This window comes from Suricata suricatta, chromosome X, assembly GCF_006229205.1.
Source record: "Suricata suricatta isolate VVHF042 chromosome X, meerkat_22Aug2017_6uvM2_HiC, whole genome shotgun sequence".
Taxonomy (NCBI): Eukaryota; Metazoa; Chordata; class Mammalia; order Carnivora; family Herpestidae; genus Suricata; species Suricata suricatta.
The window spans coordinates 7149480-7162927 of NC_043717.1; the positions used below are offsets into that span (position 1 = coordinate 7149480).

General features: G+C 44.9%; 1 protein-coding gene across 2 annotated transcripts in view; it reads right to left on the minus strand.

Annotated features, from left to right (window-relative positions):
- ARHGAP6 (Rho GTPase activating protein 6) overlaps positions 1–13448 on the minus strand; it is a 454057-nt gene that overhangs the window by 14277 nt on the left and 426332 nt on the right. For both annotated transcript variants that reach the window (XM_029930914.1, XM_029930915.1), the window contains exon 10: positions 4373–4470. In XM_029930914.1, coding sequence (XP_029786774.1) covers positions 4373–4470 — 98 coding nt within the window. The remainder of the gene's footprint in view (positions 1–4372; positions 4471–13448) is intronic.

A 13448-nucleotide genomic window follows, 5' to 3' on the forward strand; every position in this document is an offset into this window, starting at 1 on the left:
TGAGTTTTTATTTATTTATTTTAAATGTTTTATTATTTATTTTTGAGAGACAGTGAGCAAGAAAGGGAGGAGCAGACAGAGAGGGAGACAGAGGATTCTGCACTGACAGCATAGAGCCCGATGCAGGGCTCAAACTCACAAACTGTGAGATCGTGACTGGAACTGAAATCAAAAGTTGGACACTCAACTGACTGTGCCACCCAGGCGCCCTGATGCCTGACTTTGTACCATACCCTCCACTTGGGCACCTACGTGAGTGCTTCCCTTCTCCCTGCTCTACTTCAGACCCTGCTTCCATTCTTTTCTTCTGTTGAAAATGCCGGAGTTTCACATGCCTTGTCTTCTTTGATTTACCTTCCATTCTCATCCCCTATCTCCTTACATTCCTAAATCAAAGGACGGGGATCTATTTTGAGTGTTTTTGAAGAAAAGAGCATATAACTCTCATAAATATTCCAGACAAGCAATGAAAATACTGGAAGTCTTGTACTGTTAGTAATATAAATCTCTTCTAATCTCCCTTTGGTATTCCGTTTTGGTCGAAGCCAACAATATAAGTAGACAAGTACAAGAAAAAATAACAAGCCCTCCTTCCGCTTCCCCAACACTGTTGTCACAGAAGAAGAGAAAAGCTCAAACCAGAACAAAACAGTCAATTCCCAAATATCACTGAATGTTTGTTCTTTCAAAACAGAAATTATTATGAATATGTTCTTGTGCTTGGTTCTGCACCCTTTTGAAAAGTCATTTTCCCACTCGCCATCCAATCTTGTGCAGTCTCTACATGTGGTGCAGGAATCCACAACTTTATCTGGGTATGTGGGCTGATGGCAAAGAACAGAGGCATCAGGTGCCTTCCCCCTTCTGTGTCTTTTCACCCTCACCCCTCTCTCTGTTCCAGAACCAATGCTGTTATCCTGATGCCAACTGGATCAGGCGGGTATAGATGGGCTTTGTCTTTAGACTCCACCACAATTTAAGGTGATGGCTTCCTTTAGCCTTCAGTGGTTGCCATCTCGTGGATAAAAAGGTAGAAAGAAGTGATACCAAAGTCTTTGGTGAGTGGTTGTAAGTGAACAAAATGGTGAGATTTGAAGTATCATGGTAGCAATCATTGACATTTATTAAAAATCAGATACTATTCTAATAGCACAACAACTCTGTAAGGTTGGTGCTGCTTTTTACCTCTGTTTTACAGATGAGGGGATTGAGATAGAGAGCAGTGAATCTATTTACCCAAGACCACATAGCTAAGAGCAATGGAAGAGGAAATCGAACTCAGCCGATCTAGCTCTGGATCTGAACCTCATAACTGGTGTGTTCCACTATACAAAAGTGTCCTATTGATGGGTGATCGACATACCCATGTAGTCAGCACCATCTCACAGTTGCTGTCACTGGAATCTTCCATTACCATCATTCCTTGTCACTGTCATTCATTGCCATCGCTTCTTAATTTAACTGCCACCCATAAGCCTGACATTTAAGGGCCTTTGCGCTCTGTGCCAGCCAACCCTTTCCCTAATCACGCACATAGCCAGCTGACAGATTTATTGTTATGTCCAGGCCCTGGTTCAAGCTTCCCAAACATCCAGGCCTGTTGACACCTCTCCAGTCTTCAAAGTTCATTGCGAATCCTTGCTCTTCTCAGAAGCCATTGCTGGGACGATAGGTCATATCTCTTTCTCTTCTCCAAACTCCAAGTGGATTTATGGTCTATCTTGATGTTGGCTCCCTTCCTTTGTCAATGCAAAGGCCCCCTTTTAATGTCAGAGAATCACCTGCCTTGTGATGGCAAATACATAGTATCTAATGTGGTGGAACAGTAGAACCACAGGGGGAGATTTAAAAAGTTCTTAATGTCCAGACTCTACCGGAGAACAAATAAATCAGATCTCTAGGGGCGACTTTCGGGTATAGTCAAGCAGGCAAGTCTGAGAACCAGTGGCCCAGCACGTATCATTCCTCACTCTGTGACACACTTCCTAACATGATTCACATTATTTTTACTCTTGAAGGCCTCCTTCAACGAGTCTGTAGGCGCCTCAGGTTAGGAATATGCCTCGATATTTTAAGCTTTCGGTATTAAAAGTGTGGATCGCGGACCAGCAACATCACATCTGGGAGCTTGCTAGAAATGCAGATTCTCAGACTCTCTCCCCCAGATCAACTGATTCTGATCACCAGGAGAGCATTGTAACAAGATCTCCTGGTGATCTGTATGCACAATAAGGCTTGAGAAGCATGTTTAAGGTATGAAGACACTCTCTGCTGCTCAAGGGTGGGACTCCCAATCCTCAAAAGCCAAGTCCAATGAAATAAATATTTGTGTATGTATTTTTACCTCATAACATCCTTATCAACCCTTCTGGACTTCTCCTTGGGCTGTACCTAGAGGAAAACAAACACTCCCTTCTCTTCCTTACTAAGAAAGTCATCTCCAAATGTTTTTTGTTCAACAGTGCTAGTCTGTAACATCCACAGAACACCTGTGAGCTCTCTTCCCTTCCCTTGAACCCCTGACACACCTATGACCATGGTCTACGGTCAGCTTGCCTTGACCTTACAGTTCTTAGTCTTCAGGGATAGGGAACAGGAGAGACTAGACAATTGTATATGTTGGGATGGGCCTAATATGTACGGTGCTTCCTTTTCCTTAGAGTAGAGAAAGAAAAGTTCACTCCTTGGCATTTATATGCAATGAACATACCTGAAAACCACATAAAAATAACTTTCATCAACCCTTCTTCAAAGCACAATATTTATATATGCAAATGCATCATCTAAATGCTGAAATTTGGCAAGTCAGTATCAGTGGTTTTTTAGGTGTGTGACTCCCAGCTCTCCCACAGAGCACCCATGAAACAGTATAAAGCAGCTTAACGAGGGACTCACAGACAGAAAGGCTACCATGTCTATTTTCCTGCACAGGGAGGGAAAGAAGTGAGTTCATTAAAATTCTGGTGATACGAGATCTACTGTGAAGAAAAGCCATTTGCGTTAGTTTTAATTAGAACCTACACCTTGATGGTGGCTAGAAATCTAGAAAGAATTTAAGTGAGCCCAAGTATCTGATATAAAAAGCAAGACCATGAAATGCCAGCCCATTTAGACAATTTGAATATATGTATAATCACTCATGGTTCTTGGGGCTTAAATCCAGGCAAAGTATCTTACTTGAATCAGAATTTGGCCGGATAATCAGTGGCATAAAGGTGATTAAAAAAAAAAGTGCCTCTGCAAGGATGAGCCACTTAAGAATTCTTCCCCACTCTGCAGGAAATGGAGTGAAGCCGGACCTCGCGGTGCTGCTCATGCAATGATGCAGCAAAGAAGGAGGTCCAAACAACACGGAGTTCCTTTTGTTAAAATTCTCTAAAGAATATACATATTTATATGTGCAATAGTTTCAAATGAAGAGTAATTGACCGAATTCAACATCAACAAGGAACAACTTAACACGCATTGGTATTTCTAAGATACCATTGAGTAAGACATGCCATTATTGTATATAGAGCCGTGAAAAGAAAAATGCCATGAAATACATCAGGACATGCCACTGATTATCAGATGACTGTCAGTTTCAGGGATGATAAAACGTGGGAGGAAATGTGTCTTAGAGTTGCTGCAATTCAGCAGATTAAAAGCATAACGTAAACGCCATTTTTATGAGAAGATGACAACTTTTCATGCCACAGATTTAAGGTTTGGTGTCATGGTGGCAATGTCGCTCCTAGATAACAATGCAAAACTACCCTCTTAACTGGCTTTGCAAATGCTCAGCCAAAGGCAGAACATTTTACTCATTGTGAACATGGCGGCATGTGCCGAATGTGCGCTTTTACCAAAAGGACGTTAACTATGAAGAGCGGAAGAGTGAGGAGGGCGCACACTTCTAATTTCAAATGGGCACCCAGGCCTTGGTAGAGGCTTGTCTTGTGGTTTGGTGACGTGTCACCCTCGCTGGCAAATGACGCAAGTAAGATGCATCCAGGCATAGCCTGAGGGGCGTGTAAGTACAGCTATCAGGATTCTAGAAGGAGAATCACTGATGTGCATCAAAGCCCTTTGAGCTTTTGCCAGTGATTTCGTTCTTTTTTCCCCAGTAAACACAGTCAAAAGGACCTCGAGGGGCTATAAAAAGCCAAAAATGAAACAGAAAACTCCCATAAGGTGCGTTCTAATTTAATAAGTGGATTAGTCAACGAGAAGCATTTTCTGGATAGGTAGACCGACAAGATGTGACAGGAAGTTGCCAAAATTGCACTTCAAGTCACACTGCATGGAGTTACGTAAACCTCTCGAATTCTCTAGAAAAGGAAAGAGAAATCCCTAGGGCAGCTTCGGAAGAGGGAGCGAGTGGCATACTCACGATGACTGGGAGGCCTTTCTTCTGAGCAAATAGTCCACCACGTCGGGGTCGGTCTCCAACAGGCTGATCAGGACTTCGTTCTGGAGATCTGGCGGAACCTGGAGGGGCCAGATGTTGAGGCGTCAGTGAAACCATTCCAGAAGGAGAACTATGGTCACTGGCAGCTTTACAATAACATAAAACAGAGCCTTAAAAGTTGTAAGACAACAGAGTGATTTGCCAGTTAAAACCAAACCTTTCCCAACCCATACAACCAGTTTAATTCTCAGGACATAGTGGATGATGACCAAAAAGTCATACTTAATCCATATTGTAATACCTCCTAGGACTGGAGACATAGCCTACTCACTTAGATACCTCTGTTGCTTAGACTAGATTTTCTTGGCTTTGAATAAGCAAGATATTATCGTTAAGAGCAATGGTGTTCATAATTTATTGTCTAAATGGGAACACTTTCGAGAGTTCCTATTTCTTATTATGCCAAGACAACGAGCATAGATTATAACTGTCCGGGGCAGTCCTGGAACATATGATAAGTTTACTAAGAGGACCGGCCCTTGAGGCAGAGCGTGCTTGAGTCCCAGTTCCTTTTATTGGCTATGGGACATTCGGCAAGGCACGTGACCTTTCTAGGTCTCCATGTCTTCATCTGCAAAATGGAGAGAATGAGATCCTCACCATGAATGGCTGCTGTGATGATCAAATGACTCACTACGTGTTGAGAACTTAGAACAGGTCCTGGCAGAGAGCAAACACTCGAAAGGATGCTGACGACTATATCTGCACATGTCATTTTACCACTCGATGCCTGAACTCAACCCCTCCTCGCATCCTGGTCCATCGGCAATGAAATGGCTCTCGCCTTGTAAACTGACAAGGCATTCACTAGAGTTTTGTAGATGAGCACTACGTGTTTCCCTAGGCCAGTCCACAGTGCATTAGAAGTCAGCCTTGCCATGCTAGACCACTTATGTGAAAACGTTATGTGAGGAAAAGTCTGAACTCCACTCCATCGGGTTTTCTACTCTACAGACGCTGGTAGCTCAACTAAAGGAAACTCAAATTATTGACAGAAAAACAAAATGTCCATCTGGTTCTCACACACAAGGGCTCAGAGACCAGGCTCTTCAAAACTGCAGGGACAAGTCTTTGGAGAATAAGGGGCTGGTGGAGGAATTTGCCTCCTGCCTCTTGCAGAACTCGATTCTTCCTGAGCTCTGAGAAGCTGGAAACAATTTTATTAATAAAACAGGGATGAGAAAGCAACAAACCGCTTTCCTTCTCTCATAAATCTGTCCCTCCCACTTCATCCCGAATCTTCATTAATGACACTGCCAAACCCTACTCACACAAAGTCAAAATCTGGGTTGTGTTCATGCTTCTCTGTGTCCTTTCCCCTCCCTGTGCAGGACCAGGAGATCTACTCCATTTCACCTGGGTGAGGCCTTCCTCTATCTTCCATTCCATTGCAATGATCCAAGTTTGAACCCCCTTTACCCCTTTGTAGTGGGCATCTGTTGGCCATTACCAGCTTCCATTTCCCTCTTATTATAACAGTTGTGCCCCAAGTTCCCCAACCCTTAGCTCAGGGGTGACATCATCCCTGAAATGATGAAGAGATCCCAGAAATCTTTGGATCTTGGAGACAGTGAAGACAGAGATGATAGCATTAGCTAATTTGTCAGCTGGGGAGAGAAAGAGAGAGGGAGAGGGAGAAGAAGAAAGATGCCTTCAGTGTAAGCTGGTCTAAGGCCGCCATCATTCCCTTCCCAGACTGTCATGGCTGCCTGTGTGATGGGCGTGTGGCTCCACTAGAGGTCATGAAAAGCCGGGAGGGTTCCCTGAGGTATCTGAGAGAGACAACACAGGGCCAGAAGCCACACAGGGCCTTAGGACTGTGCTGACAACGGAAGAAACAACACCAAGAAATGGAAAGAAAGCAAAGGGTCTGCTGACAACATTTAAGTCCTTGGTACCCCTATGCTTGAAGCCGTATTTGCTTGTGGATTGTTCAGCTGTGTGGACCGCAAGTTCCTTACACCACTTAAGAGTTTTTAGTTGAAAAGAAAGATACATCCTTGTATGTAGATACATCTTGATGAACCCTTGATACAGCAACATGCTAACTTGTGTACTGTTTCCTTTACCGCAGGCATCAACTTTCATCTCTGTGTGCTTGTCTGAGCGCTCTAAACAAGGTGCTTGCTCCAAAACCTTTTTATCCCCACGGCCGACGCCCTCAACTTGCTTGCTTGTATTTGCCATTTTTGTCCCCTGGCAGTCATCCTCACACACTCTACATTGGCACCCCTGCACTTCTTCCCTGGGCCTTTCCCCAACTCGTTCCTTTAATTCATTACATAAATATTTGGCGAATGCTTCTTGAGTGCCAGGGGCTGGATGCTGGAACTCAGCTGCAAACCAAACAGACAGGAACCCTTGCCTCCTTGAAACTGACAATAACTATGGAAAGACTGGCATTAAACAAATAAAGAAAACATGGCATGGGTCACACAGAGAAAAACAAAGCAGAGAAGGGTGATGGAGAGGACGGGGAGGGCGCGGGACAGAGAAGTGCAATTTAAGCAGGATGTCAGGTAACAGAGAAGTTGACATTTTAACAGAGAACTGAATTTGATGAAGGACTTGAAGAAAATCACTCCAAGCAGAAGGAAGAGAAAAATCTCAAGATCGTGAGTCAGGAGCAGAGAGAGAAGGCCGGGGAGGTTGGAAAGAATGAGGAAAGAGGCGAGCAGTAGGAAACGGATCAGGTGGCCAAGGCCAGATGCTGAGGAGTCTTACGCGTCATGAGCAAATGAGGAAAAATATTTGTTGTTCGTGTAGTTAGTTTAATTTGAATTTTTCTATACTTAGACATGTAATAAGAAATTTTGCTCCAAGCACTCATTCATTCCCACTGAAGAATCAATAGCCTTTGTGCATATTCTTCAGGGTGCTGTAAGCATCACAATATTAATTCCTTGAGAGTGTATGGTCTATCTAATGATAAATGATTTACTTGGATACACTATTAGAATAGGTTATGGGAAGTATCATTATTGAAAGCATAACTTTCCATAACAGTCTGTTAAATTATTCCATAATGAAGAGTTTTTACTTGTTCAGCTGGGCTTGGTTCCCAACCCATTATAATCGAGGTTTATTTTGCATATCATACATGACTCTTACGTGGTAACAAATGCAAATAGAAAGGGTCAGTGTTATACATCTATCTATAGTTTCTTTTTAAAAGATCCACGCTACCATTTTGGTGTGGAGACACTATTTACAAGTAAGTAAAAAGAGATCATTTAAAAACGTGAATCCATGTGTTGTAGAAAGGATAGGTAATAGTCTTCGATGTATTACATAAGACTGACTACCATGTACGCGAGCCATTATTTCAATTAGTTTATTTATATCCCATCTTGTAAAACTTCGTATGATAAAGCCACATTTGTTTGTTTGTCATTAAGGAATGGGACAGAAAATTGGGGCCAGTGGGAAAATGAGGGCAGAGAATTGGAAAGGATGCCTGGAACTGACTTTTAATATTCCTACAAGAGCCTCCAGTGTTGTTTTCTCAATAATCCCTCCAATCTTTGTCCCTATTTGCGTATTTCATTTCCACTTATTTAATAAAACTGTCAAACTACTGACTCAGCTCAATTGGATGAGCATTCATTTTCTTGACGTTCCATACTTATAGAGAAACAAAAATCAAGAGAATGAACTGACAGGAAACAGGAGCTTACATAAGTCAGAAACATCTAGACAGACCATTCCTATATATGCTCCTTTGCAGGAATCAGGACGCTAAAAGAATTTCTGACTCAGATTCGATAGCCCCTGAGATCCCATTTTATAAGCTTTGCTGCTTATAATGAATTAATGTAAACTTGGATACTTCAACCACCTTCTTTTGGATTTTGTTCCTGAATCTGAAAGTCCAGGCCTATCCTACGTGTCCCATTTACCTTAAGGAAGTGTCATGAGGATCAAAAGGGGTAACAGATTTGAACGTACCTTACCAATTGCCAAGATGTTTAGAATAAAAGATTCTATTTGAAATAGACAAAAATGATTAATAAAGTGAACACATAAAAGAAAAAAATAAAAGCAGATAACATGGAGATGGCCTATATTAGTTCTGCGAGTTTTTTCTAGACTAACAGGCATCCATCTCTGCCTCTCTTTCTGTCTCCGCTCCCGAACAACCCTCAACTGCTAAGAGGTAATGTTTGTGACCGGTTAGCCCCTGAGCTGCAATGGTCTTGAAGCCCACTCCATGTAGCTTCTCCCTTCGAGTTCCTTCTCTTCCACCAGACCTCAAGTCTTTGGTTGGTCACAGCATGAGAAGGTAAGTTGCCTGAAGGCAGGGATGATCTGACTCATCTGCCAAGAAGTGACACAGGCTCCCAGGGTCGCAGCTCTCTGCCAGCCTCTTTTGCAATGAGCGCAAGCACATGCGCGCCAATCCTGGCCACGGTACCCCAAGTGGAGGTCTTAAACATCTTTTCCCTGAAGCTTCTACCTGCACATCCATGACCCTTCACCCACTTATTCAAGTCAATATTATGCTCTTTCAGAACACCAGCGTGGGTGGTGTTTTCTACACAATGGATGCTCAAAACGTGTTGTCAGAATGGCTACAAATAGTAACCAAAAGAACCCAGAGTTATTGGTCTTTATGGTGTGCACTGGTTCTGTTACCTTTGTATAGATGCTTTCCTCTGCTTATAGGCAGTACCAACATCACATTCTAGCAAAATCTCCTTGCTATTAAGTTCTAGAGTTGGCAAATAAATTTCCTTTCCCACCTGAGGCTTATCAGAAATTTTCTGACACATCTGTAAACTGTTGTTCCCAGTCATATAAAAATGAGGGGGGCCTGGCTGGCCCAGTTGGTAGAGCATGCAACCCTTGATCTCTGGGTCATGAGTTCGAGACCTACGTTGGGCACTGAGATTACTTTAAAAAATGAAAAATGAAGCGTATGCCTCCATAATCAAACACATTTTATCTTTTTTCTTCCAGGATTTTGTATATGGCCAAATGGAAACTAAGGAGGAGTACTTCAAAGACCACATGACTTTTTAAAATCAATCAGTTCTGCACACCCGAAGGAAGAAACAAACCCCAGCCCCAATGGCTTACAATTTATTGTTTCACATCAACATCTCTACTGGGTTTTAGTCAACTGTTCAGCAAGTTTATATATTTTCCAAGGGTACCATTTATGGTTGTGTTTATCTGGAGACTCAGCTCCTTAGCTTTTCGTGGGTTCCTTCGGAGCAGAATGCTATTTCAAAAATCAAAAGAACTTTGGACCCTCCTGCTTCAGAGGAAAAATGTAAACAGTGCACATATGAAGGGATAAAACTGTCATGATTAAAATCCCCCCGATCAAATTAAAAATGAAACCTTGAACAACTGCCTAGGGTGTAACTGCCATGCTGTAGTTTATTCTCTAAACCACAGAGAGGGAGAGACGGCTCGAGTTTTCTCCATTTCCCAAGTCACTACAACAAACCATTAGGGGCTGCTTGGAGAGCAATTCCCAGGACACAGCCGTGTCGTACTTGCCTCTGGGTGTTCCAAACCCATACCCATCCCTTTGCACTGGCCCACGAAGCATGCCTTGGCATTTAAAACTGTCACGCTTTCCAGCAGAAGTAAATATCACTGGAAGTCATGGTGACATTTTTTAACGTAACAAACACACTGAAAGCAATCACTTGGACGGTTTATGAGAGCCAATGCTCAAACATGGGCAGGCCCAGCCTAGAACCTTCTGTGTCACTGTGGTGGAGGATGGCTTCCTATTATGTAAGGGGCTCTGGGTGCCTCTGGAGGGTCAGAATGCATTTAAGTTCAACATATTTTTCTCAAGTGCCCGATACATGCGTGTTTGGCAATGAAGGCATGTTGCAGAACAAATAGGGTTGAGGAGCACGGGACTCGCAGAGACGGGTAAGGTGGGGGGAGATGCAAGGAAGGGGGTAGCAGGGGCGCCTGGGGGGCTCAGTAGGTTGAGCGTCCGGCTTCGGCTCAGGTCATGATCTCACAGTTCGTGGGTTCGAGCCCGGTGTCAGGCTCTGTGCTGACAGCTGGCTCAGAGCCTGGAGCTGCTTCTGATTCTGTGTCTCCCTCTCTCTCTCTGACTCTCCCCTGATGGCGCTCTCTGTCTCTCAAAAATAAATAAAAAACATTAAAAAAATTAAAAACAAAAAGGAGGGGGGGTGCAGAAAAACGAGCTCCAGGGCCACAGGGTAAAGGCGGTGGAACCGGCTCAGGCGGGACATGCCTCCGCCCCTCTCTGCCTGTGTGTGGCCAGCGGCACCTGCGTTCTGATGCTGTGGGCACGGGCAAGGTGAGCAGGCTCCTGCAGGAACGCGTGCTGGCTCTTGCAGCCACCCACCAGCCTGGGCACCAAGTGGGGCGCTGTTGCGATTAGTCCAGAGGGATGAGTGCTGTTAAAAGTCTCCTCTGCTCCCCATGTTCAAACGGGCCCAAATTGCCTCTCTTCCTCCTCCAAACAGTCTCCATATGCGAGAAACTGCACGAAAGCCCTTGTCTTTGGGGACAGAGGAGGCCTCATGCCATAGAAATCATTCACTTCCTTGCGCATCACTTGGGCAAACTCTCTTGGCTTACTCCTCACGGCATGCTGGCGAAATTGAGATCAGGGACACGATGGCTGGCCTGAGCCCTGGCACATGTAAGCAGTGCTTATTTATAAAATAACACTGGTGGTGTGAAAAAGGAAATGGAAATCATATAGAATGATCTGGCTATGTTGCGAGGGGGCGGTTTCTTGTTTGATGACCCGGATCACTGCTTGACTCCCTCTGATTTGGCACGCAAAAGCGGTTTGAGGAAAATGCCATTTGCATCGGGGAATGAAGAGGACACCAAGCGGGGCTTGGCCTCCGAGCCTGGAATCCTCATGTTGGCCTGTGACCCTTGCTCTTGGTTGTTCTCAGTTGAAAATTCCCATGTGCGCGGAGCTGGTCCCCAGCTCAGGCTGGCGGAACAGCAGGGTGGGAGCACGGTGGCATTCCCACGTCTCCACTGCACCCCGGGCTCTTCATGGGCCTGGAAGGGGGGTGCCTGCTCTTCTTTCCCTCTCTCCCAAAAAGGAGCCCCGGGAGGAATCAGTTCGTATCAGCCCTAGGAATGGGCTGACAGTTCTCTCCACGGTGCTCTGGACGCTCTTACTGATTCCAGGAGCCCTGGTGAGTTTTGTCTCGGATTGCCAACAACAGTTATGTTAGCAATGATTTTCAGAACAAGGCGTGCTACCGATTTCGGCGGGGAACGCTTACTGCCTTACAAACATACCAGATACTGTCTCTAGATATGCACGATCCCTCTCTTTTATTTCCAGTGTTCCCAGAGAGTACCTTTTGACGCTATCTGGTTTTGAAACTGTTGATGTGGAAAATACAGGGTCATAATTTAAAGGCGAGGGAATCTAAGGGGGTATGGGCCCTGAACCAGAAACAAACAACAGAAATGCATTTCTTTCTGGCGACATATCGTTGTGTTTTTTCAACAAATGATAGATTATGTGCCTTTCTGAGCACCAGAAGGCAAAATAAATGAGAATCCCTGCCTTTAGAAAGTTTGCACGTTCTATCAGGCTTCAATAAGCCTAATAAATAAGTTGTACAGTGAGTTAAAAGGTGTTGAGTGCTATAGAAAAAAAAAAGAAGAGTAGGGTAAGGGACAGGGACAATATACATGTGGGAGCAGGTCACATTTCCACAGAGCCAGCAGCGTGGCCTTTGCCACAGAGGTGACACCTTTAGAAGGGCTGGGATAGGGCAGCATCTTATCAGTTTCATGTGAGAAGAGCAGTGATTTGTGTTCTTTTCTGTGCACCTAGTATATATCAGTTCTTGTCCCAAGTGTCTTAAAGTGTCATGACTAATCCTCAGAATAACCCTATAAATTAGGTGACTTCATCCCGTTTTCATACTACAGGAAAACGAAGGCTTATAGTGACGTTGAGCATGGGCCCAGGCAGGGACTGGAATTCTGGTAGCGCCTTCCCAAGCTCATGGTCTTTCCCACATCTTGGGGGTTCCCCCAAGATGTAGTTTCCCAAGGTGTGGTTTGGAAATGACCAGAATGGCCAGGAGGTGTTCATTAGCAAATGCAGATTCCTGGGCCCCATCCCAGCGCTACTCCATCCCAGCGCTACTCCACCCAGTACTACTCCACCCAGTGCTACTCCATCCAGTGCTACTCTATCCAGCGCTACTCTATCCCAGCGCTACTCCATCCAGCGCTACTCCATCCCAGCGCTACTCCACCCAGTGCTACTCTATTCAGCACTACTCCATCCCAGTGCTACTCCATCCAGTGCTACTCTATCCAGCGCTACTCTATCCTAGCACTACTCCATCCAGCACTACTCCATCCCAGCGCTACTCCACCCAGTGCTACTCTATTCAGCACTACTCCATCCCAGTGCTACTCTATCCCAGCGCTACTCCACCCAGTGCTACTCCACCCAGTGCTACTCCATCCAGTGCTACTCTATCTAGCGCTACTCTATCCCAGCACTACTCCATCCAGCGCTACTCTATCCCAGCACTACTCCACCCAGCGCTACTCCATCCCAGCGCTACTCCATCCAGTGCTACTCCATCCCAGCACTACTCCATTCCAGCGCTACTCCATCCCAGTCCTACTCCATTCAGTGCTACTCCATCCCAGCGCTACTCCATCCCAGTGCTACTCCATTCAGTGCTACTCCATCCCAGTGCTACTCCATTCCAGCGCTACTCCATCCCAGTGCTACTCCATTCAGTGCTACTCCATCCCAGTGCTACTCCATCCAGTGCTACTCTAACTGATTCTCTAGAGTGCAGCCGGGAATCTGAAGGTGGGACAAATTTACTTGCCACCCTGTGGCACGCTCAAGGTTGAGAACCACTGTTATTATCTGCTTCCCTGGGTTTTGATAGAGTGCTCACAATGGCTGTTATCAGGACTTCTCTTCAGCTCTAGCATTTCTGAGCCAGTGTCTGAGAAGCCAACCACTGGTGTGCTAGCCTGGGAGATC